Here is a 27,124-nt window from a genome sequence, read left to right on the forward strand (position 1 = left end):
TAAAATCCAGCATGCTCTGTGGATATTTTTATAACAGTGTTCTGTTATTATTTGCTAACCAACAAAATAGAGCTTTTGTGAAAGTCATCATTCTGGTCCTTTTACGTACTTCATAAGAGTCATAAGAACACTTTTTAGAGCTAAATGGAAGATGGTATTCTCCAGTGGTTAGGCTATGGAAATGGAAATCTTGACTAGAGCAAGTCAGCACTATATGATAGCACAGCATCACTGAAAATAGAGTTGGGAATGTGTCTTTAGAGATACCTCGTCCAAAGCTCTGATCAGTTATCTCCATTTAACTGTTCCTGACAGATTCTGATGTAACTTTATACAACCACAGGGTAAAAGTCTATATCTGAATTAGGAACCTCAGCCTCCCTTTATAGGCAATGGAGAGTAACAGGCACTTTCAAGGTGAGTATCATATGAGTTATTTCAAGTATCTACTTTAGGATGAGAGGAGATGTATTCTGAAGCTTTCTCTCTCCATTAGCATAAAGGTAGTCCAGAATGATTAGCTCAGATGTAGATGTTTACATTTCAGATGTCTGTAGTTCTCTCAGATGGATCCTATCCGAGTCCTCTACGTTGTTCATAAATATCACTAGTGATAATGATGCCTTTACCTGTCTTATTGTGAGAAAGCATAAGATGTTTATTTTTATTGTTAGAAAACTTTTTCATATGCTTAATCTAAATCTTTCTTGCTTGAATCTGAGACCATCACTTCTCTTCCTATCTGATCCTGTCCTAGCATGTCCACTAGGGACTTGGAAAACAGATTATTCTCCTCTTTTTTTCAGCTGTGAATAAGCACATATGGCTCTAGAACTTGCTCTTTGATAGTTCTCAAAAGGTAATCAGCAATAGGGAATCGTCCAATGGGTTTGTTCCTGGTGAATTTGTGCAAGGCTTGATTATACCCAGCTTTTGCATGCATGATCTGGAAAAAATATAAAGTCAGAAATGATAAAATGAGAAGATTAGTAAACAGAGATGAGGATAGGCCAGACAGAGCGACTGAGATTGCTTGATAAGTGGGTTTCATTTAAACAGAATATGTTCTTATACAGTCAAATGCCAAGGTACACATGTAAAAGGCCGCACCAAAAGAATGGGGGTGAGCACTGACTCTCAGAGATTGTAGTGATCAAAGCACCAAGCCATTCAATATGATATCTCAGTATAATTCCATGGCAAATCTGTCTAACCTGTTGTTTTGGTGAATAAACAACACAAATACCTTTACTCATCCCATTCTACTAGTAGTGAGTAGAAGTAGGAAGATGATTTTATCCTTATACAGCATTGATGACACAAATCCTGGGGTAGTGTCAGCTTTTAAGTTTACTGTTTATGAAGGATAGTTAAAATTGAAGAGTGCACAGAAAAAAAAATAACAAAAATGCTCTGGAGGGATAAAATTCTTTATGTGGGAGAACTAAGAAAACTTGATCTGTTTATCTTATCACAAAGAAGACTGGGAAGTGTCTAGATCACAGCATGCCAACACAAAACTATCAGCTACAGAAGGACTCTTAATCTATCAGAGAAAGGCGTGAGAAGAACCAGGGGCTAGAAAGCAAAGCTAGAGACATTCAAGTTGACAGGAAGGCATAATTTTTTTAAGACTGAGATTAGCTAACCAGTAGAGCAAACAGCCATGAGAAGCAATATACTTTCCATTTCTGAGTATCTTAAATCATGACTCTGGATACCTTCCTGAAGACATTTTTCACCAGACAGAAAGGCATGAGTCAAACACAAACTACAGGGATGAGTGCAGGCATGGCAGGATGAAACGTAAGTTCCTGTGATATCCAGGAAGTCAAAGAAAATGATGTAAACCAAATTAGATGTTTGAAACCTTCAGATTATTGGTTTCTGTATCAGAACATCAGAGAATTTAGAGTGGGAAAGTTTAAGTGATTTAGAGAAGTCCTGTTATCGTGCGTGACTGGAAGGTGCTCTGAGAAGTTATCAGTCCTGGCTCACGGCGAAAATGAAACTCATGGTATTTCTATTTTGCTTGCTGCCATGGAAATTAAGAGATCAAATCTGAGTCTGAGGAAAAGCTTGATGCTTCTCACAGCACTCTACCTCAAGTTTCTCACTGCACATAACAGTTGTTTATGGGCCAGGGCAGGCTGGACACCACTGCTTTAAAAGTTAAGAGTAAACATAAATTCAGCTGGCAAATTTACACTGCACCAGTGGCCCTGTGAAGAACTTCCTTTTAAGATTTACCTTTACCTTGCTGGCTATGGAGGACCATAAACCAGACACCCAATATGAAAGAGTAATGGTGTTGCAAGAGCAGAAACACTACAGGTATTTTATCAAAAATAAATAAATAAGTAAACAGAAAGGAACTGTGAGAGCGTATTGCTGCTGGAAATGCACTGAATTGGTAAGGGATGTTTGACTGTATCCACATCTGTGCATATGGCCATGTTTCTTAGGAACAATGGCCAAAGAAGGACTGGCTCACCAAGACCAAAGGAGTCTTAAATGTTCCTCCTGCCAGTTACTTGCAGGAGTGTCTGGTTCTGCCTGCACTGTTGCTCATACCAGGGCAAATCTCAGTCTTTATCATAAAGCTGCAAAGACCCCTGAGATACAGGAATGCTGGTGTGACTCTGGAGAGAAAGAGGCAAGACTGACTCAGTTCTGAAGGTCTATATCCAAGGTAGCCCAGGGAATGCAGGTCCTACCAGGACTCAGGCTGGGCTAGAACATGGGTCCTTCTCTTCTATAGGGAGAGGTGACAGGTCCTGTCTTCAGAGGGTGCCRGAGTTGCTCACAGCACTTCCAGGTCTTGCTTTCACACCTCCTGCACCAAAGCCTCTTGTAACAATCCAGCTTTTGGGGGTTAGTGCTGACAGTGAGATTTAGTATCTAATGGCATGTGTTTTTCCCTTGCTCTGAGGGTGAAACTTAGCTCTCTGCAGTAATTAGCCTGTCCCCAAAGACCCATCTAGGACTTTTTTCAGGGTTTTAACATTACGTCGACATTCTCTGCCTCTGCACAGGGCTTGACATTCACTGCCAATTAATGCAATTGTAACAGCTCAGTTTGTCCAGTAACTGGATTAAAGGCTTGCATTCCCATTGAACTTGTGGCAGTGATAATCAGCTACAAAGGAAGTTGATCTGGAAACACTGTCAGGGTAACAGTTTCTTTTGGTTCGATTCCTCAAGCCAGACAAAGGATGCTGTGTGACTACTTGGTTCTTTGTTGTTTTTTTCTTTTCTGCTTGACCTGAAAGAATTGCTACCAGCCCTTGCATAGTTTGTTAGCAGTTGTTGTTTATCTCTACTTCAGAATCAGGAAGTTCTTATTAATGTATTTGTTTAAATCAAGAATATGGCAATTATCTTGATTAGCTCATCGGGATGGTAGCACTGTACATTAATTCAATTTCCCTCTGAGCCAAAGTCAAACCTTCTATGCATTTTTTAGCCCATATGAGGCTCTTTTGCTTAAGTCATTTGTGCACCCAATTACTTCTGAAGGTCACCTCCTCCGTTGCAAACTTAAGTACTTACACATYGTTGCAGTCAAGCCCAGAAATTCAAAACCTTTTCATGGACTGACCAAGAAGTTGTTCATGGATGACTGGAGGGTGAAGGGTAGTGTGGAGTCAGCTCTTCAGATCTGGGTTGATGCGAGCTTTGACCCATAACGTAGGATGCTGTTTTACAGAGAACCAAACTCTGCCAAACCTCACACACTGYAACAAGTGGAACGTAGGAGCCAGCTGGACTGAGTACACAAGAGGACCTTCAATTGCTTCCCAGCAATTGCTTCCCAGTGGACTTAGCAGAGGTCCCACCACTCAGTAGCAGCAGTGGTTGGTGCCCCAGTCAATGCCCTGGTCTGGGTGACCGGGGTACCAGAACTGGGAGAGGAATTGTGGTCAACATCTACCCCACAGTTAGATGCAGACTCAGTCCGCTGTGTAGTTGCGTAAAGGCCGTGCAATTTCTTTTCTCATATTCAAAAGGAATGATAAATAAGACTCATTACCTTCATAGGAGCATCACCTCTTGACTCAGAGAAAAGTCAGCTTACTGCATTAATATCATGCCTTTATCATCAGCTAATATCTGGGGTCATAGCACTGAGTTTTATGGGATTCAGTGGAGTTCTTGGTTCAGAGTAGCTTGAGGAAGGGTCTGTTTCTGCTCCTGCAGCAGACTGGAACATGAGAAACACAACCCACCTATGGCCTTTCCTCTCCCTCCTTGTCTGCCTCTGTTTGAAGATGCCTTCTCTTTGCTCCATACTTTCTTCGTGATGATATAATTAGGTATATTCTTATCATTCCTCTGAAAAAGTTACAATGAAACTCCAGTAATTGCCCAGATGAAATAACACTTCTCCAGCACTCTCACTAAGTTGCAAGGGCATGTTTCGAGCCATTGGCCTGGCCTGAAATGTATGCCTGGTGTCGGAGTTTAGGTGAGAATCAAGGGAATTATGAGGATCATGAAAACAGCTAGAGAGAGAGAAAGAGATCTTCCTCTTCTCATTTGGGCACTCAGGAGATTCTGCAAACAGTGGCTGCATACCGGCTTTGTGTCATTAGGGAGAGGACTCGCCTTCATACATATTAGAGTAGTACTGGTTTGTCTGTGGCAGATTTATTTTTAAAGTTGTGCTTAAAGTTGTTTGAAAAATTGTGAAGGGACAAGCTTATTCAGAGGTGGCGAGTGCATGAGTGTATAACCACACACAAAATATAGTTTGTCAAGTACATTAGGACACTTTGGCACTAAATGCAATATTATTACAGTGATTTTTTTTTTTTCCAATCTATTTGACTTGTACTTTTAAAAGGCTGATGAAATGTGAAAAAGCTAAAATGAGGAAACCCAGAAAGTCAGGCAAGGAATTGATTTCTGAATAGACGGTACTTAGAATGCTCTCTTTAATTCCCAAGGCCCAGGTCTCTACACAATGGTAATGTGATAAATGAAAGCTCTGAATGTTTACAAGCTAACAATTAGGCCTCATAAGCACCAAATACCATTTTAATTCTGTGCATTGAACCTTAGCTAAATACATTTCCAATTGGGAATGGATGGCAACAGCTTCCTTTGCTGGCCTAATAATTGTCACTGTAATTGTAAATGCTGAGTCTCTGCAGCAGGTTTGAATGGGAGGCAGCAGCTGTGTTAGCAGGTGATGAATTCATTGCTCGGCGTGGCTGCTGTGTACATTCCCGTGTTTCAGTATTTCCCTAATTCTGCTGCTTTCAGAGCATTTGGAGAACACAGAAGTCTTAGGCTGTGATGAAAACTGGCCCACCTCTAAATCCGTAGGCTATGGAAACAGGCCTATGAGGCTTAGCTGCRAAATGAGTTGACTAGAAGAGATTTATCTTACTACAAATACCAGGGCGCACCTGCAGCTATGTAAGAACCAGTCACTTGGCCTTCCTCTCCCAGCTGAGGATTTGTCATACAAGTGCCTTTACGGGGCTGAAGCAGGAGTGGAAGGAACCAACACACCCGTGTCAGTGGTTTAATTTGTTAAACACATTATCTGTACAAAACGTGGAAGCCTTTAAGCTGTTGTGTGCTGGGAGACTGTGGGTATGTAATAGATGACATCATGTATATGCTATAGGCTCTAATTTGAGATAAAAAGGAAAAATGCTCCCATCCTAAGCAAAAAAAAAAAAGAACTGCCTGCCAAGAGGAAAGCGCTGTGTGTGTGTCCGTGCTAACTTCCGGCACCTCCTTTCACATTGCCACCACGGCACTAAAAGGAGTTTTTGTCTGGACGTGAGTGTTTTACACTTCATCTGCACTAATTAAAAATCATAATAAAAATGTTAACAGTCTAGTTGTGCTACTTTCTCACGTTCCTCTCTCTGTAAGGCAGCTGTGAATAGGTGAGCCGTCGCCCCCAAAGCGAGCGCTTGGAGAGCCCCTGCCTCGCTCCTCGGCAGAGGTGCAGCAGCCCCGGCGAATACAGAAAACACAGATGGTCCAGGTTACTTCTGACAGAGGCTAATTTGGTGGCTAAGGAGGTGCCAAAACTGTAATGTATATGTGCAGACGTCTTAAACTGATTCCAGCACAGCATTCCAGACTGTGCTGGCCCAAAATTAGCCTTGCTTCTTGGGACCCTAAGTCCCAAATTGCAGCCCTTGCTCATGGTGAGGTTCTCCCCCACAGTGTGAGTTTTGTACAGCTGTAAAAATGTAACTGTGTAAATTAYGTTTATTGTTCTCATTCGGCTTGACTTAAAAAGAAAAATGTGTGCCCAGAGTTCTAGGCACCATCATGCACTTTCTTGGTCTTTTTGTGCTGTTCTAAGCCAGTTTGCATAGGCAGAGGTTATTGGTATATTTGCCCATTATCCTGCCATCGTGGAGGAGCAGAAAATCAGCATTCGGTCCTGTTCAGGAGAGGAGCAACTATGAAGTTATGTGAGCAAGCTAGCATCAGATCCCCTCAATGCCGTGGGAGCTGGGTAGCTCCAAGCAGCCACCAGGATAAACGTCAGGAGGTGTCCGGGGCATGGTGGAGGGAGCTTGGGGCTGCTGAGAGTGGGGTGGAGGGATTTTGCAGGGAAGGTGAGTGTTTATCAGCTCTTGGGAGGATGGCAGAGGGCTGGAGGAGCRTCTGTGAGGATGCTGTGGAGCTAGCTGTCCAGGGATCAAGTCGAGTCTAAGGAGCTGGGTGTCTGCTGATGAATGGGTCTGTGTTAAATAGTTATCTACAGGCTTTGTGAGGCTCCATTTGGAGAACGTACATAGGACTTACGGAGCGTAGGTTTTGTGCTGACTCTCAGCATGGCGCTGAGTGTCGTTCGATTAGGATAAATCCTATGACTCAGAGGACGTTGACTCAGCACTTAAATGAAATAGCAGTCACCTGTCCATCACGTGAAGGAGCTCTCTGCCCCCATCATCGCTTTTGCTCTCCTTCTTCCTCTAATCCATGGACCTGACTCTTTTTGTACTCACACCATATTAAACCAAAGCCACCTCCTAGACTTCAGTGCAGCTTGTCAAGATTTGTGCCATTATTTAGAMGGTGAATCAAGCTCAATTTCATCAGCATCTCTCTCTCTCTTTTCTTATAGTGATCTATAAAGTTTATCTCTCTCTTTTTTATATATAGCAGGGTCCTTCACTTAAAGTTGCTAATACCATCAAGTCAGAGGTGCTGAATTCAGATCCCATTTTCCATAAAGTTTTGAGCATTTAAGATCTGAGTCTCCCTTACCGTTCAGACTGTGCTTTATATACAGGACTGTTGATGTCACTGTAGAAAGAATTTGTGATGTTGTGTAACACACCTGTAGAGATAACAATGTTCCCTCTACTCAGGGGAAAGACTAAATCATGTCCCTTGTGTCCTGTCTCAGCAGATGGGATAAAGATATCTCCTATGATGTTTTTAGTTTAAGACTCACATATTTTAGAAGATGTGCAGATGCCTGTGCAGAAAGTACAATCAAAATGTTTCCTGTCTCAGTGCAAACAGAGCAGCCACATACACTGAGCAAAGCACTCAGTACTGAGAGCACTTTAGTTCTGGCTCTTGCAAGGAGATTCAATGTAGATCCAAACCGTGTGCTTCTAACCACTTGGAAAAGGTTTAACTGGTCTCTGCCAAACTCCTGCAATGCAGTCCTGAATTTATTCTTTTTTTCTTTTTTTTTCTTCTTTTCCGCTTCACAAGTACCTGATTAATCACCAAGATCTTGAAGGGAAAGGGCAAGTCCTCAATCCTCCTTGCGTGGATAATTCCATGACTGATAGGCTGACACTGTGGTGGGTCAAATGCTTTCTTCTACCATTCCTCAGCCTCTGCCCAGTGGGCAAGAAGAGCCTCACGTGACTGTCTCAAAACGCAAGGGCTGGAGAGAATTCTAACAAGCTCATCTGTTCACTCATTTTATACTAAATATTAAACTTGGGCATAAATCATGTTTTCAACCAACCCTTCCTCACAGTAATTCACTGTCAGTCTATTGTCAAAAGTGAAGTACCAGCACTGTGTACAAATCTGAACAAAAGAGAATAGAAGAGAATAGTCACAGAATCACAGAATCAACAGTAATTCACTGTCAGTCTATTGTCAAAAGTGAAGTACCAGCACTGTGTACAAATCTGAACAAAAGAGAATAGAAGAGAATAGTCAAGTCTGGTTTTCTGGTTTTCATAGAGCCAGTCCAGTGGCTACTCCTGGGTCTTTCTTGGGTTGCAATTCTGGAGCACTTTTCCTAGTTTTTTGTTGGTAGAGAGGATGGGATCTGTTATCTCATTCCTCAGTTCAGAAAAATCCTGAAGAGGAGGGTCAAGGGCTCACCTCAACCATCTGCTGCCTCTGAGGCAGGACCAACTGCATCCAGACCCTCTCTGACACATTCTTCTCAACTATTCCTAAAAGTATCCCTCAGTGGGGTTTCCAGTGCTCCGTCTGGTAACCTGTTCCTCTGCTTAAGCAACCTTGGGTTTGGAAAGTGTTCCCCAGTCTCTAACCTGGATTTCCCTTGCTTCAAATTAGCTGATTGCTTTTTGTCACATCCTCAGTGGATGGGATGAGAAAATAATTATAGTCTTCTTTAGAACAACCGTTGTCATGATGGCATGTTCCCTCTTCTTTGTTTCCTCCCTTCTAAAGCAGCTTTCAGTTTTCTTTTTTTTTTTCRGCTTTTGGTTTTCTGGCTTTGCCTCTTAGGTCATGTTTTTTAAGCTGCTTATCCTTAACATATCATTTATATTACTTCATCATTCTGAAGAATGGTGCCCTTAACTGGACACTGTGCTCCATTAAAGGCTCACCAGTGAGTACTGCAGGGGAACGAGTCCTCTCTGCTCACCCACCATTAAGCTTTGCCCAGATGACATATTTCCTTGTACTTTCTTGTTGCCAGGACTTGTAAAAGTCAAACATTTGTCACTGATCATTTTTGCTGGTAGAAGGATTCTTTCTACTGTTTCTCCCTGACTACTTAAATATCCCTTCCTTGAAGGCCCACCTTCTACAAAACCCAACAGCTCTTTGGAGATACGCCAGTACAGCTTCCCGCAGCTCTTCATTTCGGTCTACACTAGGGAATACTCCTCCTGAAAAAACTATCCTCACTCCCAAAGTATTCTCTTGGCAGCCCTCTGCTTTTAGCTCAGTGTGTGACCTAAGGGTGTCCCTTTTGCAATGCCGCAGATGGGAGGTGGTGTGGTATATTTGCCCTACTTTATTTCTTCCTAACCCTGAGAGAATTTCAGCATGAGTACCCACTTCTAGTCTACTCRGGAGACCTCTAGGCACAGGTGTCTGCTTCTCCTTTTTATTGAAATATAACCCTCCCAGCTCATTAGCTGCTGTGTGACCTGCCTTAATATGGTTTATTTCAKCTGGGTCCTACTAGACAGGTGTCCACATCACAGAAACCATCCCAGATGGCGATAATGTTGACTCTCTCATTGGAAAAGCCAAGGACTCAGTAGGGGTGAAAACTGAAGTGCTTTTTTACRCATTTAAATCAATCCTTCCAGATGGTCTTAGGAACAGTAGAAAGTAGATACTGGGGTCTCAGCTGTGCTCAGGACTCTAGTCCATGTTCACAAAGGACAGTTCTCTACCTGAGGTAGCCAATCTGGCAGGGCCTTTCCTTTACCTTAGCTTTCACTTTTAAAATACAAAATTAAAAATTAAACTTGCTAAAGAGCTCAGGACACAACCAGCCAAGACAGTTTATGGCCCTCAGAAACTCCTAGTTCTGCTAGACAAGATGCTTAGAGAGATGCCTTTCCATAAGTCACAGTGAACGATAAATAAAGTTACTCTGTCATAAAGAAGAACAATGGAAATGATAAGCATCAGAAAGATGCTGTTAAAATACAGGCTAACGTTTATTTAGTCATTTTCTATTGTTCATTTGCTTTTCTTCAGCTAAACCCTGCTCTTCTCATAAAGCCAAAAAGGTTAAGGCAGTCCTGACTGACAGCAGGTTTTTTTCTGAGAAAAATCTAGGTGAAAACTTCCAAGACATGGTCTCTGCTTTACAGGACAGTTCCAGTACTCCAGTCCTCTATTCATGCTGTTGACTTTACTCTACCTTTTCAGATATGACAGCTTTGGCCGTCTGACCAATGTGACCTTCCCCACTGGCCAAGTGAGCAGCTTCCACAGTGACACCGACAGTTCTGTGCATGTCCAGGTAGAAACCTCCAGCAAGGATGATGTTACCATAACAACCAACTTGTCAGCATCTGGAGCCTTCTACACCCTGCTCCAAGGTGAGTCAGACCACTGTCCCTCTCCTGGCCAAGCTGTACATGAAGAATTTTCCATCAGGAGACAGAYATCATCTCGATAATCCCAGCCCCAAAAAATCACCTGCATTCTCAGTGCTCCAGAGCTCCTCACATGCTGGTACACATGCACGCTCACACCTGCTTAGCCACATCCCCTAGCTCAGCAGTTGTTCTGCAGCTGTTTTCTGCTTCATTCTCAGCCAGTTCCCTTGCTGTGCAGCCCTCATGCAGTACAGTCCCCCATCATCATTACCATTATTGTTATAACAAAAAGGGCTGCATAAATCTTAACTGCACTTCCAGCTGACCCCTTTGCTTCCCTCTCTTAATGGATTCCAACATAAGGAGTTACTCTCCTACTGGAATAGGCTTCCAGCTGGTTACTGGAGATCTCTGCGATTCTTTGTTCACTGGTTGTTCAAACATTCACAAGGCAGCATCCAGACAAATGACCTTCACTGTCCCCAAAAGGYCTGCATTTGAACTAAAGGGGTGGTGTGAAGTGGCACAAACGAGCAGCCAGGGTGGGACTGGTGGGACTGATCTGCAGCTGTTGTAAATGAGCACAGTTCTGGCAGTGATGGTAAGGTGGGCTAACAACASATTGACAAGATGGAAGAAAAGGTGATGAACTGGGAAGGGAAAGAAGAATAAATAGGGGGAAACRCTGCTGACATACTGGCAGGGACAGAAGTTATAGTGCACAGATCATASCAATATGGATCTCCAGGTTAGAATATCCTTTGGGTCTGTGTGTGCCCTCACTTCTGTTCCTGGAGCCTGAAGGAAGGGAAGGGACAGACAAACTCTTTGCTTTTCTCACTGCCTAACTCTCACTCACTCTTAATCTGTGCCTGATGGCAGTAGGGTGTCAAACATTACTCCGCTCGCGAAGAACAAAATGGTCCAGTGAGAACAACATATTCCAAAGTCACATTTGTTCCCATATCTCTGGGGCATCCATTTCCCTCCCCCTCCCTGTGCTAAGGGCAGGGTTTCCTTAAAAAAAGTGCCTACTGTGCCTGAACACTACCTTTCTGCCTCTGGAGAGGGCAGCTGAGAGGGTACCAGCCCCTTCAGACCATACTGAGTATTCCCATAGGGGAATGACTATTTTATTCTTTACTTTAGAATGCAAAGCAGATCCAACCTACCCTGCCCCATCTCAAATTCACTCACGTTAAGACGTCTGGCAACTGCACAGACATGAGGTTGGCTTCACCGCAAGAGCCTAATTAAGCAATAGAACCCGCTGTTGGGGGCTCTTTAGTGAGATAATTGACTGCAATGTGATTTATACATCCAGAGCTGAAGGCACAGTTACATAATTGTGCCACGGTCAATTATCTCATTGTACTGCCCTCCAGCACAGGGGCACTGTTGCCATTAGGACATACAGTATTACAAACACTTTAACCATGTTCAGAAGTATAAAATTATGAAATTATTTGGGTTTGAAAAGCATACTTATCTTAAAATGAAGATCTGGATAGTGTTGTGGCAGGGGTGGYCTGGAACCTGCTGAAGGTGGGTTTCTCGCAAGCATTAGGGACTGTGAATTCCCAAATTGAGGCAGTTGTTTGTTCATGGCATCACTGTAGCAATTGAAACAAGAGCCACTGGAGTTGCCCAGGGATCAATTGAGCACACTTGAAATGTAATTTGCCTTCTGAGGGCCTCCCCAGTGAATGAAGCTGGAGCTGTTCTAAAGGTTTGTGTGTCTTTCCCTCTTGGTCATTCTCCAGGGAAAATGCATATTGCAGATTTCCTTTTCATGAGAGCTGCTGGTGCATTTTCATTATGAGCTCACAGCTCTGGCCAGCTTTCCCAAATCCTTCGTGAACCTTTCAAGAAACCTGGATCACACTGTGAACAAGCTCTGGCTACAATCAGTGTGAGATGGAGACATTTTATGACTCCACAAAGAGACCAGAAACAGATCTGAAAAAGGTATTTAAATGCCTAAATCCTGTTGTTTTTGGAGTTAGAGTTCAGACACTCAGAAGTCATTAGCTGTAGTCTACTGAGAACAACTCTCATCCACAGAYATCCTGTCCCCTACTGGGACCCTCTGTCCTGAGGTAAGCAACTCCCTGTGCAGTGAATGAGATGCTCTGCAGTCAGCTGAGGCATCTCCCAGCCCTAAAACCGTCAGGTCAGAGTTAAGCACTGCACAAAGTTTTGAAAATCCTCCTCCCTTATCCGAGGTGGGCGTTAGGGCTGTCAGAACATGCACCCTTGTAAATACATACACTTTCTATTCCATCAGGACTTAGGGATGCTCAGGAAATGTCTTCATGCTTGGTGCTGCTGGTGAGAAAGAGATGTCACCTCAAGGTCTCTAAGGTGCTGCCTAGACCAAGGGCTATGAGCATCTCATTAGCTGTGAGACACAGCATTGGTACTTAGGCAGGCTTGRGCAGGACATCAAAAAGTCACTTTGAGGCAGCTGAGAAGGCATTTCTAGGAGGTTACTCATTCCTAYAGGTTGGATTTAGGAGCCTGCACAGCTAACAGGCACCTCAGCACCTCTGTGTGATGTCTTCTGGACTAATGACAAAGTGAGTGTTTGTTCAAGGCCAAAATAGGGCACTAGTGCCCCAGAACCAAATCAGCATAAAATATTGCATACAATGGCCCGTGGATTTCACATAGCACTTGACAAATGCCTTCCAAAGCTAGGGAAAAGTCTTCTCCTGGGAAAATCTTGAAAGTAGAAGATTTATATTCCCCACACTGTACCACACCGCTKGAGTTGAATGTGCCAATCCACCATAATTCCTCTGAGGTGCTTAACTGACCCAAAGGGAATGTCGCTTATCCAGGGGATTCCACAGTGTCCATGGGCTTGATCCTGCTGAAGCCTATGTCACAAGACCATTGACTTAAATATTCAGTGGTATAGTCAAAGTATATTTGATCTACATCGTGGATCACTGTATATTTATAGTGGTAAGATCCAATGTCATAGCTATAATGGTTTCACACCATCACTAGGTTAACTATATAAAGTAAGCTGAATGGTGGTCCTGCTGWGATCAATGTGGCAAGACTCCAGTTGGCTACAAAGGGAGAAGGATCAGACTCACAAAAATGGAGACCAAGTGGTGTCAGRTTTCCTTTCCCAGTTACACCAAACTGTGCTCTTTACTGCTCTATTTCAGCCAGACGAGAGATGATAATTTTGCTGTGACCTCATTTCCTGCTGAGTTATGGCAGAAGAACTGGTGAACAAAACCCAGCTTGCCTCAGAATGGAAAAACAATTGACTGAATTTTTAATGAGTGTTTTTATCCACAATTAGGTATTTATGGTGGCCTGGGAGACAGAAATGGTAATGTTTTCCAGCTTTTGAGGAGCTTCAGATAAGGGAATCTTTGTATAATGTGCTTTTAAAGCCRTTCTGCACTGAGCAAGTCTCATGCTTTCTTACCCTTCATGAGCTCCTTTCTGCAGACACAAATCACTGCTGGAATTTGAAAGGACAAAATTTCAGCCTGTCTAGTTCCTGAAAGATGTGGAAGGGGTATTGTTCTTGTCCTCTTCCATTCCTGAACTCCAAAATCCTGGCCTCAGGATCTGCTGATCTTTCAGGAGATAGTGGTGTCCAGATGTATGGAGATGGTGGATGCCTAGTGTCTCTAGCTGTCTCTCTAAACACGCAGTCTTCAGTTGCTTCCTGAAAGCTTTCCCAAGTGAAAGGGATTGGCTTTTGTTTGGGAAGCTGGTTAGCATTAACTTGCTGTGAAATTTCCTGTCACTTGTGAGATATTGAATAAGCTGAGAAAAGTAGGTGGCCCCACTTGATCATGAATTGTAGTGAAATTGGGATCTTTAAGATATAAATGTGTGGAACATGACTGTGATTTAGAATAACTATCTCACCACCTGGTCTTTTAATGAGGGCATTTATCCTAGTCTAAAAGAAGAGGTTTGAACCTGTGTGCTTTTCTAGGGTATTACACAGGTCTTCCACTGGAGAAGACTCTTCCACTTTTTTTAACCTGTGTAAGATTTTTTTCTGCAAGAATTTGAGGCACAGAAAATGAAACTCTCATCAGACTGAAATAGAGGTTGTGCATCCTGACTTTCACCAATGAAACAACCGTTTCACTCACTGTGAGTGACCAAGTGCGTTTGGTTAGAACCATCCAAAGTGTTGTAAGAAGCCTRAATGGTGGAGAAAATGAAAAGCTGGGGTTGTGTCACTGGACATCCATTTGAAAAAAATCTCTTTTCTCTCTTCAGACCAAGTCCGAAACAGCTACTACATCGGTGCCGATGGCTCTCTCAGACTGATGCTTGCTAATGGCATGGAGGTGGCCCTGCAAACTGAGCCACATCTGCTGGCAGGTACCGTTAACCCCACCGTGGGGAAGAGGAACGTGACCCTGCCCATCGACAACGGCCTCAACCTGGTTGAGTGGAGACAGAGGAAGGAGCAAGCGAGAGGGCAGGTCACTGTCTTTGGACGTCGGCTGAGGGTAAGTGAGAAGTATGAGCACTTTCGGACTCAACTTCCTGTTTTCTCAGTCCCTGGTCTCATGACAGAAGGGGACAGTGCTCAYTTCTGACACATGGAATAGAGATGAGACTGCAGCACAGAGAACTAGCTGTTTATTCTCGTTGACACAAACTTTATGACTTAAATATATCCTTATRTCTCCTTATGTGCAGGCGTTCTCTCAGCCGTCACAGATAGCATTGCTGATTCCCTTATGAGTCCTCCGTGTGCTTGGCAACGCATGACCTCCCACTAGACMCTACAGGTTTAACCACCATGTCAGGCTGTTTAAGCATGCAAGGGAAGAACATAATCGTAAAAAAATGCTCCATTTAGAGTAGGCATTTTGTACCAGCACTGCTGGCAATAACATACACTTGAGCACAGAAAGTTTTCTAAGCATTAGTGTTCATTGAGCAGCCTCWGAAAAATCACTGGGTTCCTTAAACTTGCTGATCTGGGGAACCCATTCAAGAGCTGGCGTTGCCCTGTGATTGCAGTTGTTCCCCACGGTGAAGTGTTATAAACGGCTCCAGCCTGGTGGTACTCTCTCCTCCAGGAACGTGTGGTCCTTCCTGGGCTTGAGACGGATGTGTTTGGAAAACACTGTTCCACACAGTGCACTGAGGACCTGTCAGGGCTGTTTAAAGATCTTGCTCAATAAGCCTGTAATTCTTCTGCTAACTGCTAGCAAGGCTGGTAATAATAGCCAGTGCTGCACAGTCATCCTGCGCCTTGCCATTCTCAGCGTTGCAGGCTTAAGAGCAGTTTCTAGGAGCTTTCTCAGCACCTGGCAAGTTCAGACCCTCTGAGAAAAATGCTTAGTGCTGTGTAACGCCACCATAGCGAAAGGACTGAAGCTATTTATTCCCACTTAAGCTCTGCAGTAAATATTAATGCCCTGGTTTCAGAATATGTATGTCCCAGTCCTCGCTCTGCATMTCTCTCTCTTCCCTGCTGTGTGCCCCCTGCCACCTTGGTGTGAATTTTCCCCTGYCTGTCTTCACTCACACTTGCCCAGTATTACTCTTCACCCTCCCCAACCCATCAGTTGCTCCTTTCCCCTTGCGTGGATGGCCTCACACACTTGCTCTTTTTTTTTTTTTTTTAAATCAGGAGCAAAACTGTGCAAACAGTAGTGAAGCTGGAGGCTGCTCCTTCATTGGGAACTGCTGTAYGCCTGCAGATCAGCTGGCATCAACTTTCTTGTTTGGTCTTTGGGTTTTTCTTTCTGTTATAATAACCAATGAACTTACCAGACAAGTCTGTCTCTGAACRGAGACAGGCTTCTGAAATCTGCAGCCATCTCACAGCTATTTGGTGTTCAAAGCAGTTTCCACTCATTTAGCTGCAGCTCAGCTGCCCGTGCCAGCTTTATCTTCCAAAATCTTCACAGCAGATTCTCTCAAACGCAGAATGTGTCTTTGTTTTATATTGTACTGCGTTCAGAAATCACTTGCAAAATGAGTTTTCAGGCTCGTTACTGGTGTTCCTGTAAACCTGCTGGCGTTTATTCACATTTTGAGTCTATCAGGGCCTGTCCCTGCTTCTGGTGAAGCAGAGTATCTTACGTTATTGAAGGGCTCAGTTGCAGCTCTGTTCAGGGGTTCAAAGTGGCTGAGTGTGTACAAGAAGTTTTAAGCTGCCTCTCTGTACCTGCATGGCAGCATCTGCACCCCGTAGATGTAAATCTGCAAGGTGCTAATTGCCTCCCTGGGGATTGCCCCGTATTTAACATATTCTACGTGTGTCATATTCTCCTCTCCCCTCGTACTAGTAATTATCACTTTCCCTAGCAAGGAAAAAGCTTGGGGAAGTTCAGTTGAACACAATTTTGTTCATTTTGGGAAACTTTATTATTTTCTGCCATATGTGAGTATATTGACACTTTCCCTCTCGCCTCACCCCACTGCTAGTTTGAGACAGCASCAAAGCCATGGTGCTCCAAGGGAAAAGAGCGCCCCAGCGAGACTGCAGCGCTGCATCACTCCATGGGGCCTTTGCGATGGGAAGAACAGGATCTGGCCAGAGACTCTAAAAGGGGCAATTCCCTGGAAAAACGCATGCTTTACATTGCCCTCACATGGATCCGCCTGCCTTACGAGTTATGGCTCTTCCTACCACCTTTGCAGGGCATTAGTTCTTTGGGGAGCGATGACATGTCGCCGTGTGCTTTGCCAGCTCCCAGCAGGATGAGCCCAGTTTCTCAGCTGCCTCCATGACCCTGCCTAGAAGAAAATATAATGCACAGTGTAGCAGGGAGGAGAGTTTGCTGTGCACCTGTGTGGAGCARCAGTGGTCACAGAGGAACATCAAACAGAAGAAATATGTCCACTGTCAGGGATCCGCCTGAAACCTCCCAACTCACGTTTACATGAGCAGGCACTTATTTATAGCGAGGCAAAGGCATGAGGCAGGGATTTCTGCATGGACAAAGGGGAAGGGGCGTCTGTAGCAGTAAAGCAACACAAATATGTTAAAGCAGCCTCTTTCCCTTCTCCTGTCCTGCACAGCCCTGGGGAAAGTTGTGATGCTTGGATCCACCCAGCAGAGATGCCTCCATGAATTGCCAGGCTACAGATTCAGCCCATCACTGGCAAACAGCCACACACAGACTCTATCCGCGCTGAAAGCATTAGGTAGACTCTGCTCCAAGGAACAGCGCTCCTTCTTTTTTTTTGCCTTTCTTTCTTTTTTTTTTTTTTTAACAAACATGATTTTTTCAATAAAGAAGGATGTAAAATAATCTCTGACAGTGGAGCAAACAGGACAGCTGACAGAGACAGAGCTGCTGGCTCAGACATTTTATTTATTTAACCCTGGAAGCTCCTACTGTAATTAGCTTCCTTTTTGCCCAGACTTTAGTAGCGAGTTAACAGTGGCAACAACAGCCATTGCTCCAGCCGCTCCCCAAAACCAGCAGCCTTGGAGAGGTCTCCTGGGATATGCTGCTAGCCATTCCTGGTGTGCTGACTATTGAGGACATTTCAGCCTCATCTCCTGAATTTCTGTCAGTTGCTGAGGGCTGGATATGGCCAYCCCAATAATTCTAGCAGTTCACTGGGGAAATGCCTTTGTAAGCAGCTGTTAACCAGCGAGATGTCATTGACTCCTGTAGGTCTCACTGCAGAAGTATTGTTCGTGGTCTTCTACAGAAAGTTGCCACAGCATTTTCATGAGAAATCTGCATTTTCTGTGTTTTGTAACTCTTGTGCACCCAGGGATATCAATGTGTGTTGTTTCGTTATAATTTAAGCTAAAAGAGAGCAAAAGGAGGCATAGGAGAAATCAGAGATGGTACCAGGTGGAGTGTTTATGTTCCTATTCTAGCACCTTCATTAGAGCAAGCAAAGGTATTAAATGGATCTGCTGTGGTATGTGAGTCTGGGGTTAAATTTAGTCTCTCACACGTTACGGAGGGGAGGTCAAATGCACTGGGAACAGTGGGTTTAAATTTACCCTGGCTCAGTCCTGCGCTGAACACAGGCCTTGTCAAATGCTCCGAGGGGCAAAAGCCTTTTCCGGGAGCTTTTCAGAGTCCTTTCCAGGATAAAGACTCTGGGATGTAGGATGGCACCTTATTTAGCTGCTCACCATAAAACTTGCTTGTTGGACTGAAGCCTGCAGCCCTGTCACTGCTTCTGCATAAAATTCACTCCTATTCAAGGCATGTCCTTGAACAAGGATGAAAAGATTTAGACCCTATTCAGAGGCTACCTGGCAGTGTAGGGTTCACCATGCCTGTCACCTTGAAGGTGGCTATTGGCACTGCAGTGCTTCTCAGAGAGAAGGGAGATTTCGCTGAGAGAGCAGGAGAAAACAAATCATAAAAAAAAAATCGTAAAAAGAGAGGCTGGTTCCAACTAGTCCAGCAGCAGTCCCTTGCCAGAGAGTGGGGAGAGCGGAATGACTTAGGGCACCAATAATGGGATACAGGGATTTGGACTCAGCTTAAGAGCTATCCAGGGACTTGTTATTTGGTCCTTCCAGCACAGTGAATGGCACTGCTGTTGGCTTATGGATCAGAGAGGCCACATTCAGCCTGGATTACTGTCCCACTCCTGGAATAGCTCTTTCCAGCTCTCTTGGCACACACCAGCAGCACAAGAAGCTGCAGCTGCTGGGCTGGATATGCTCTGGGAATGGGTGGAAGGCAGACACGTTATTCCTTCCTGGAAAAAAAATGTGTATATATTTTGCACGCAAATGCTGCTTCTGTTTCTGTATTTGTAGCAACAAGCACCTACAAGATATCAAATTGCTCTGTTGCTTACATAGGTACAACTGTACTTTAGAGTTGTGATACTTTTTTAATTATTTCCCAGCTTGCTTGTTACAAGAGGCTTTTAGCTGATTTCCTCTTCCTCCCATTGCCCATTTACATTCTATTTCAAACTCTGCTACGTGTTTAAGTTGAGCATTATCTACCTTTCCATGCTAACTGTTTCTTTCCTTGAGTCATACCTGCCTTTTACCTTTGTTATTCATATACTGGCAATCATCTTTGCGCTTGCCTCCTCTTGTATCATTTTTATGCTTACATCATCTGTCACTAATTCCTTATTTCTCAACCGGCCATGCATACCCTCAGTTTGGTCCCACATTTCTCAGSCATGTTTTTGCCTCTTCTGACCTCAGCCCTCTTCTGACCTCAGCTTCTGAGACTCCTTTTGACTTTTGRCTCCATGGTGTCGCAGTTCTCCCGGTTTCACCACCCATGTCTGCCTGCACAACACAAGAGCAGTCCTGCATTTTCCTGCCGTGTACTTCCAGACTGACAGGACATACAGCACACCACTTCTCCACTGACTCTGCCACATCATTTCTCTCCTTCCTTCCTGTTTCGCTCTCAGGTTCTCTCACATATCTCAAAAAAAAAAAAAAAGTGGGAATACAATCATACACCCTAAAGTAATGACTGAGATCAAAGCTGGAACAAAGCTGAGGCCAGTGCTCAGTTCAGGAGTGTCAGTTTTACCCAGAACAGGGTAAGGCTGTATTTTTAACTTGCAGCAGTCTGCAAACCTTGGTTTATTGACCACAGCTGAAGGGCCCCAATGGGAACTAAAAAAGCAAGTCTATTGTTTGGAGTTTGAAGTTCGTCTGAGAAGAATTTGCACTTTTCTGGAAAACAGGGGTTCACCAGCTGAAAAAGGTTGCAGAGTGCTGGGATGGAGAACTAGCTGTCTTCACTGGCAAGCTCATCCTGGGAATCTGTTTTTTTTGTTCAGGCACAGTGCTTGAGTACTGTGGTCATGTTGTTTTATAAGGCTCCTTGCACATGTGGCTAAACCTAAGTTGTACTATCAGTTCCTCTTTGTACAGCTGTGCCCTACAATCCCTGAATCAAAATGTATCTCTGCTCCTACCTTTGAAATAGATACCTTTGATCTTTGGAAACGCAGCAGCAGTGGAGGCAACAGGAGTGTAATTATCCAACACAGAATAACCCCAGGACAATGAAGCTAAAACTCCAGCTCTCACAGAAAAGCTCCTGCTCTCTGTAACATCTACAGTGGTCAAGGCCTTCCTATTTCACCTTAGGTGAAAGACTTCACCTCCAGTGCATGCAGTATATTCAGCAAACTTAGGGGAAAGCTTTGCTTTTCAACTATGTTGACACAGCATCCGTCTTTTTTTTTTCCAAAAAGTATTATTTTTTGACATCCATGAAAGCAAAAGACTCATATATCCAGGTGTAATGAGCAGAGTACCTTGCAAATATTCCCTGCAACGATTTGCCATTATGCCTTCATCTAGGTCTCTATCACATCTGCTGTAGTAGTCCTAAGTCTAGGTTTGGGATATGGGCAATATTCTTTAACCGTGGTGATGTTTTCAAAAGTACCTGCTATTTTGCTGCCTCTTTCCTCACTGAAGTCAACAGAAGCAGAGTTAGGCCAACACTTTGCTTTGAAAATCTTATCCAGAGGCAATGAATGCATGGATACTGTTCAGTGTGTTCTAAAGAGGTGTTTGGTGAAATAATGTTTGTAACTTAAACCATTTACAGCTTCCTAATTCTCCATCTCCCTCCTCTAGGTTCACAACAGAAACCTGCTGTCCCTTGATTTTGATCGTGTGACCAGAACAGAGAAAATCTATGATGACCACCGCAAGTTCACGCTCCGCATCCTCTATGACCAGGCAGGGAGGCCCAGTCTCTGGTCACCTAGCAGCAGACTGAATGGCGTCAATGTGACCTATTCCCCAGGAGGACACATTGCTGGGATTCAAAGGGGCACTATGTCAGAACGGATGGAGTATGATCAGTCTGGCAGAATTGTATCCAGGATCTTTGCTGATGGGAAATCATGGAGCTACACTTACTTGGAGAAGGTAAGCACCCTCCTTTTGTTGGATGATGAGAGCTCTGCATTCTTAGCTTCCCAGTTGGTGCAAATGGGCTTTACTCCTAAGACTTCAAGGCAGCTGCGTTACTTCACATCGGTTGATTACTGGCCCTTATGGTCCAATACTCCTCTGTGTATTCTGCCTCCACTAACATATGCATAGTAACTTTGGTGTCAAACCACCAGAGAACAGTTGAAAATAGCATGGAAAATTCCCCAGAGGGCAGTATTCTTTCCAAGTCACACTAAATGCATGTCTTAATGCTTTGAAGTTTTGGGCATATGATTTTTAAAATACAATATTCCTTTGCTGAGCTAGCTGTAAAATAATATACGTTCAGGTAAAGCCAGAGGAGTCAACAGTAGGGATTTCCAGTGGGATTTTCCATGTGAAAACAGCCCATACAGTCTGACGTCCTGCTTTCTTCAGGTAGCCCATTCTGGCTTCATAGGAAACACAGGTAATAAGAAGTGCAGAGACATGAATCCAGCCAGGCAGCTGTAGAACATTTTGCAGTGTTTTCTGTAGTCTGCACGCTGCAGATTGGCATGGGATTTAATTTCTTCTGGGTATTATCATTCATCATTACCTACCCAGTGTCCTATAGATCCATGTGTTACATACATGGGTCTGGAATTTTTTATTTCTGAGTTTTGTATAGGGCCTATAGCTAAAACAGTTTAAGGAAACTACAGTAGCATAGCTTTTAAAAGGCAAAAAGCATTGACTTGCACCTTGTGTCACATAATCTGTGTGGCTTGTTGTGTGCAAAAATATCAGGACAAATGGGTTAAGCATGTAGGCAGAAGTTTGTAGTAAGAGAGTAATAGCAGATATGCAGACACACGGAGTTAACTGCGTATTGGARGGTGTCGGGGGGGCACTTTTTCAAGCATTGTTTAAGTTGTTCTACCAATTTTATTTATTTAGTCCATAAAAGCTATTGTCAAGGAGAATTTGGGCAGAGGTGACTATGTGGTATTAATTCTAACAACTGAGCATTCTAAACTTAAACCATACTTACCGCATTAAGTGCCCTTTTCTCTGACCTGCTCCTACTCAGGGATACTTGATGTGCTGTGCAACTGCATACCTCTCACTATTTAATCTTAGGGCTGCAGAGATTATTTATCTCATTTGCCCTGCTCTTTGGRTTGGTGAAGTGCTGTACCAATGCAAACAAACTAAGAATTCCGATCACAAAGAGCTAATGCTGAAAAGATACAAAGGAGAAGGTGAAGCAGTGGCTGAAGAGATGAACAAATATGTAAAGTGGGCAGGTTGTGACTGACCACATTTTTGTTGCTCAGTGACCTCTCAGTTTTGCAGGTCCCCTGTTTCTGTCAGTTGGTAGCTGCAAGCTCTTCTCCCAAACACTGTCCATCTTTGGGAGTGTTGAGAATAATTCTGCCTGAAAACCAGGAAAATAATCTGTTCTTTTCTCCCACCCCTCCAGTCCATGGTGCTGCTCCTTCACAGTCAGAGACAGTACATCTTTGAGTTTGATAAGAATGACCGGTTGTCATCGGTGACCATGCCCAACGTTGCCCGGCAGACTTTAGAAACCATCCGTTCCATTGGTTACTACAGGAACATCTACCGGCCCCCAGAAGGCAACGCCTCAGTAATTCAGGATTTCACAGAGGATGAGCAGCTCCTTCACACTTTGTACTTGGGGACAGGGAGACGTGTCATCTACAAGTATGGAAAGTTGTCCAAATTAGCTGAGATGCTCTACGACACCACAAAGATCAGTTTCACCTATGACGAAACTGCTGGCATGCTAAAGACAATAAACTTGCAGAATGAAGGGTTCACATGTACAATCAGATACAGGCAGATAGGACCCCTCATTGACCGACAGATTTTCCGCTTCACTGAGGAAGGCATGGTGAATGCACGATTTGACTATAATTATGATAACAGCTTTCGGGTGACCAGCATGCAAGCAGTGATCAATGAGACACCTTTACCCATTGACCTCTACAGGTACGACGATGTGTCAGGCAAAACTGAGCAATTCGGTAAATTTGGGGTCATTTACTATGATATCAACCAGATTATTACCACTGCCGTCATGACTCACACTAAACATTTTGATGCCTATGGCAGGATGAAGGAGGTCCAGTATGAGATATTYCGGTCACTCATGTACTGGATGACTGTGCAGTATGACAATATGGGGAGAGTTGTTAAGAAAGAGTTGAAGGTTGGCCCTTATGCAAACACAACTAGATACTCGTATGAGTATGATGCTGATGGCCAGTTGCAGACGGTGTCTATCAATGACAAGCCACTCTGGCGTTACAGCTACGACCTAAATGGAAACCTCCATTTGTTGAGTCCGGGGAATAGTGCCCGCCTTACACCACTCAGGTATGACCTCAGGGACAGGATTACAAGACTGGGAGATGTGCAGTACAAAATGGATGAAGATGGCTTCCTAAAGCAAAGGGGCAATGATATTTTTGAGTACAATTCAGCTGGCCTGCTCATCAAAGCTTACAACAAAGCTAGTGGGTGGAGTGTGAAATATCGCTATGATGGCCTAGGAAGGCGAGTCTCTAGCAAAACCAGCCACGGCCATCACTTACAGTTCTTCTACGCTGACCTGACTAACCCAACCAAGGTCACCCATTTATACAATCATTCAAGCTCCGAGATCACCTCCCTCTACTATGACCTCCAAGGCCACCTCTTTGCGATGGAGCTCAGCAGCGGAGATGAATTCTACATAGCCTGCGATAACATTGGAACCCCTTTGGCTGTCTTCAGCGGGACTGGCTTAATGATTAAGCAGATACTATACACAGCATACGGGGAGATCTATATGGACACCAATCCCAACTTCCAGATCATCATTGGCTACCACGGAGGACTGTATGACCCCCTCACGAAGCTTATCCACATGGGACGGAGGGACTATGATGTTTTAGCAGGTCGATGGACAAGTCCAGACCACGATATGTGGAAGCATCTGAGTAGCAATAACATAATGCCTTTCAACCTATATATGTTCAAAAACAACAATCCTATTAGCAACTCTCAGGATATCAAATGTTACATGACAGGTAAGATATTTAAAATTAGTTAAAATATTTGCAGACTGGTTTCTAGCCCACCATCAGTGAACAGGTTTTTCTCTCTCACTATCCACATTGCCATGAGGTTTTCCAGTGTTTAATATAATGGACGCAAGCTTTTCTCTGCCAGTTGACCTCAGTGTCAGAGAATGGTCCAGGGTATGTTTAATTTATTACCATAGACGGAGATCAYAATTCTCAAACGTGTTTCCTTTTCTCTTTCTTGGTGCTTATTCTCTTTATTCTGTTTCCAGTTGCTCTTTTCCTCAGATATTCCAAGTTTAGCTACCAATTAATGTCCTGATAACCTTTCTCTTTTGTAGAGGGGTAGCTCTGCTTACACAGTTTTGACTAGAGATTTATTTGCAACTAAATAAACRACATGCAGGTTTGTTTTAGCAGAATCACAGCAGCGACTTAAACTTTTTATTACAGTCAGCCATTTCAGAGCACACTACAGTAATAATGTATTTCGAAGTTAATCTGTTCTGCAGAATTAATAGTTTCTATTAAAGTCAGCAAGAACAGGTGCTTTCAACTTAAGAGCCAGGTTTTAGGGCATATCTAGCCCACAGCTTGACGTAAACTCCAAACTACTTCCCCTGGGACTTCATCTCATGGCATTAACATAATGCCTCTGTATGTTTTGTGTACAGAAAAATGACTTTGTAGGCCACCTGTCCCTCCTATATTCATATTTTGCACAACACTGGTAGTAATGTTTTAGAGGACTGTTTTGGTGGGGCTCTTTTCCAAATACTTCCCATTGGAAAACCAGATGACACAATCACAAATCAAATGTATACTATTCCTAAGGAGATAATCGTATAATTAATTTTTAAACGATCCCATTGCATCTATCACAACTTTCCCATATGCAACAACAATATTTGCATTCCCCTGATTTATGAGATTGGCCTAATAGCAAGAAATTTTACAAAATAAAAATCCTGGGTTATTTTATTCAACTTGATTTTATAGCCTTTAGGATTTATGCTTTAAGGTTCTTCTGCAATAATCATAARGATTAGATTGTATTTTTTAATTAAAAGCTGTTGTTCTCCAGGACTCAGGAGATGATGCCAGGAAGAAAGTAAAATAAGCCAAAAGATGCAGACTAAGATCTTGTGTGTTGGCCTTACTCTGATAACTAAGGCCAGCAGGGAATTCTTTTACAAATACTCATTTGTCAAAATTGAATTTCTTTGTGGGAGAGGATTGAGTTTGAGAAATTTCATAGTAGGAAGGTTGTAAACAGCTCTTGAAAATGACCAATTCCAAAATATCCTGAAAGAAGAATTCTTTTTTGGTTTTCAAGCTTTTCAACTTTAATAGAAACTAATTATAGAAAACAGGAAAAAGAAAAATTAAGAGATCAAAATCAAAATRAAATATCTTAATCTGAAATTGTTAGCTTGAACTGAACTGGGTTTTGAATAGTCATTTCATGATATATTAACAGATTTCTTTTTCTGCCCAAATTAAGACAGGATAAAATTTCAAAAGCAGTCTTGGAACAGGCAAACCATTTCCCACTCAGCTCTGATGATAACATCAACATGTCCAAATCTGACATTTTGATATCTTATATGCACTGAACAACTTTTACCATGGTCTTAAAGATTCTGTTTTCAATCATTGCAGAATACAGACCCTAAATACGCCTTTTAAGTTTCTCCTCTCCCAGCACATGAGTCCATATGCATGGGAGAAACAGGTCACATCATTATGAGAGAAGGGTTATGATATCAGGCTGCTGGTCTGGCATTTTTTTCTACCAAAATCCAGCTGTATAACCTTTTTTCTACCAAAAGCCAGCTGTGTGACCTATCCCCAGCCACAGCGAGAGCCCCGTCCGTGCCGGGCTATGATGGGATGTGTTCAACCCAGCGGGGCAGCCRGTCTGCGGGCAGAGAGAGCCAAGGCACGGCACGAGGCACAGGGGAGACAGGTTTTGCCGTGAGTCCTGTCCATTACTCATGGCCACAGCTATAGCAATGGGGAAATGTCTTATTCTGAAGAGGGAGAAGCTGTCGTAGCCTAAAAACTTATATTTCCCCCATTCCCACTCGCTGTCCTCCTTCCCCACCCTGGGACCTGTTGTCCTTCCTGGATCCCAGCTCCTAGGATGCAGACGAATGGTGCACACCAATCTCCCAGTAAGAGATTTCTGAGCGTGTATGTACAAATTGGAAGCACGCAGAGGGGAGAGCAGGAGAAGCAGATATTTAYGTTTTGAGAGGCCCATTGTTAAACATGAATATTTTAGCAATTGTACACTTCATGGCACAGAGCTTTGCTGCCAGCTTCAGCAATCCTGATGGATTGAACTGACATTTCCATTACATGTGTCTGCATTAAGCACTCTTTTTCTTTGCCCTCAGATGAATTTACTGTGAAATGTGTTGGCAGGGTTACTGTAGCTGAAAAAAAATTTGTGATGTGAAATGTACTTTTCTGTCAAAAAAGTTGTCACTGCCTCTTGGCAAATTAATATTTTTCCCTCTGTTCTCTTAACTCCATACCTTCTTTCACATGTTTTTTTTCTTTTTATTCGGGATATTCCAACACCTCTTCCCAAAAAGGAAGAASTCCTGTTTGCAAATGTTTTGAAAGTCAGCTTGCTGAGAAGTATCAAAAAAAAGTTTGTATTGAATCTTTCCAGACATGTTACTTATTTTTCTACCCTTCAGCATCCCTGCTCTGTACTCTTTTTAATATTCGTAAAGTACTCAGCAAATGCTTCCTGCACCAATGCCTACCTTCACTGGATTACTTTGTTCTCCTGACCACCTGGTCCACAATATGTACATCAAGGGTCTTAATTTCACATGAGAAGGATTTGGAAGCAGGCTGGCTTAGCGCTAAGCAAAAAAATAATCAAAYGAGCCTTT

The 27,124-nt window shown here is 43.3% G+C and overlaps 1 protein-coding gene across 1 annotated transcript in view; it reads left to right on the forward strand.

Moving 5' to 3' along the window:
* Positions 1 to 27,124, forward strand: part of TENM4 (teneurin transmembrane protein 4) — a 348,330-nt gene that overhangs the window by 308,352 nt on the left and 12,854 nt on the right. The window contains exons 25-28 of the mRNA XM_026063905.1: positions 10,099 to 10,271; positions 14,538 to 14,773; positions 20,836 to 21,132; positions 22,604 to 24,218. Of these exons, the coding sequence (XP_025919690.1) occupies positions 10,099 to 10,271; positions 14,538 to 14,773; positions 20,836 to 21,132; positions 22,604 to 24,218 (2,321 nt within the window). The remainder of the gene's footprint in view (positions 1 to 10,098; positions 10,272 to 14,537; positions 14,774 to 20,835; positions 21,133 to 22,603; positions 24,219 to 27,124) is intronic.

This window comes from Apteryx rowi, unplaced genomic scaffold (genome assembly GCF_003343035.1).
Source record: "Apteryx rowi isolate R43461 unplaced genomic scaffold, aptRow1 scaffold_101, whole genome shotgun sequence".
Taxonomy (NCBI): Eukaryota; Metazoa; Chordata; class Aves; order Apterygiformes; family Apterygidae; genus Apteryx; species Apteryx rowi.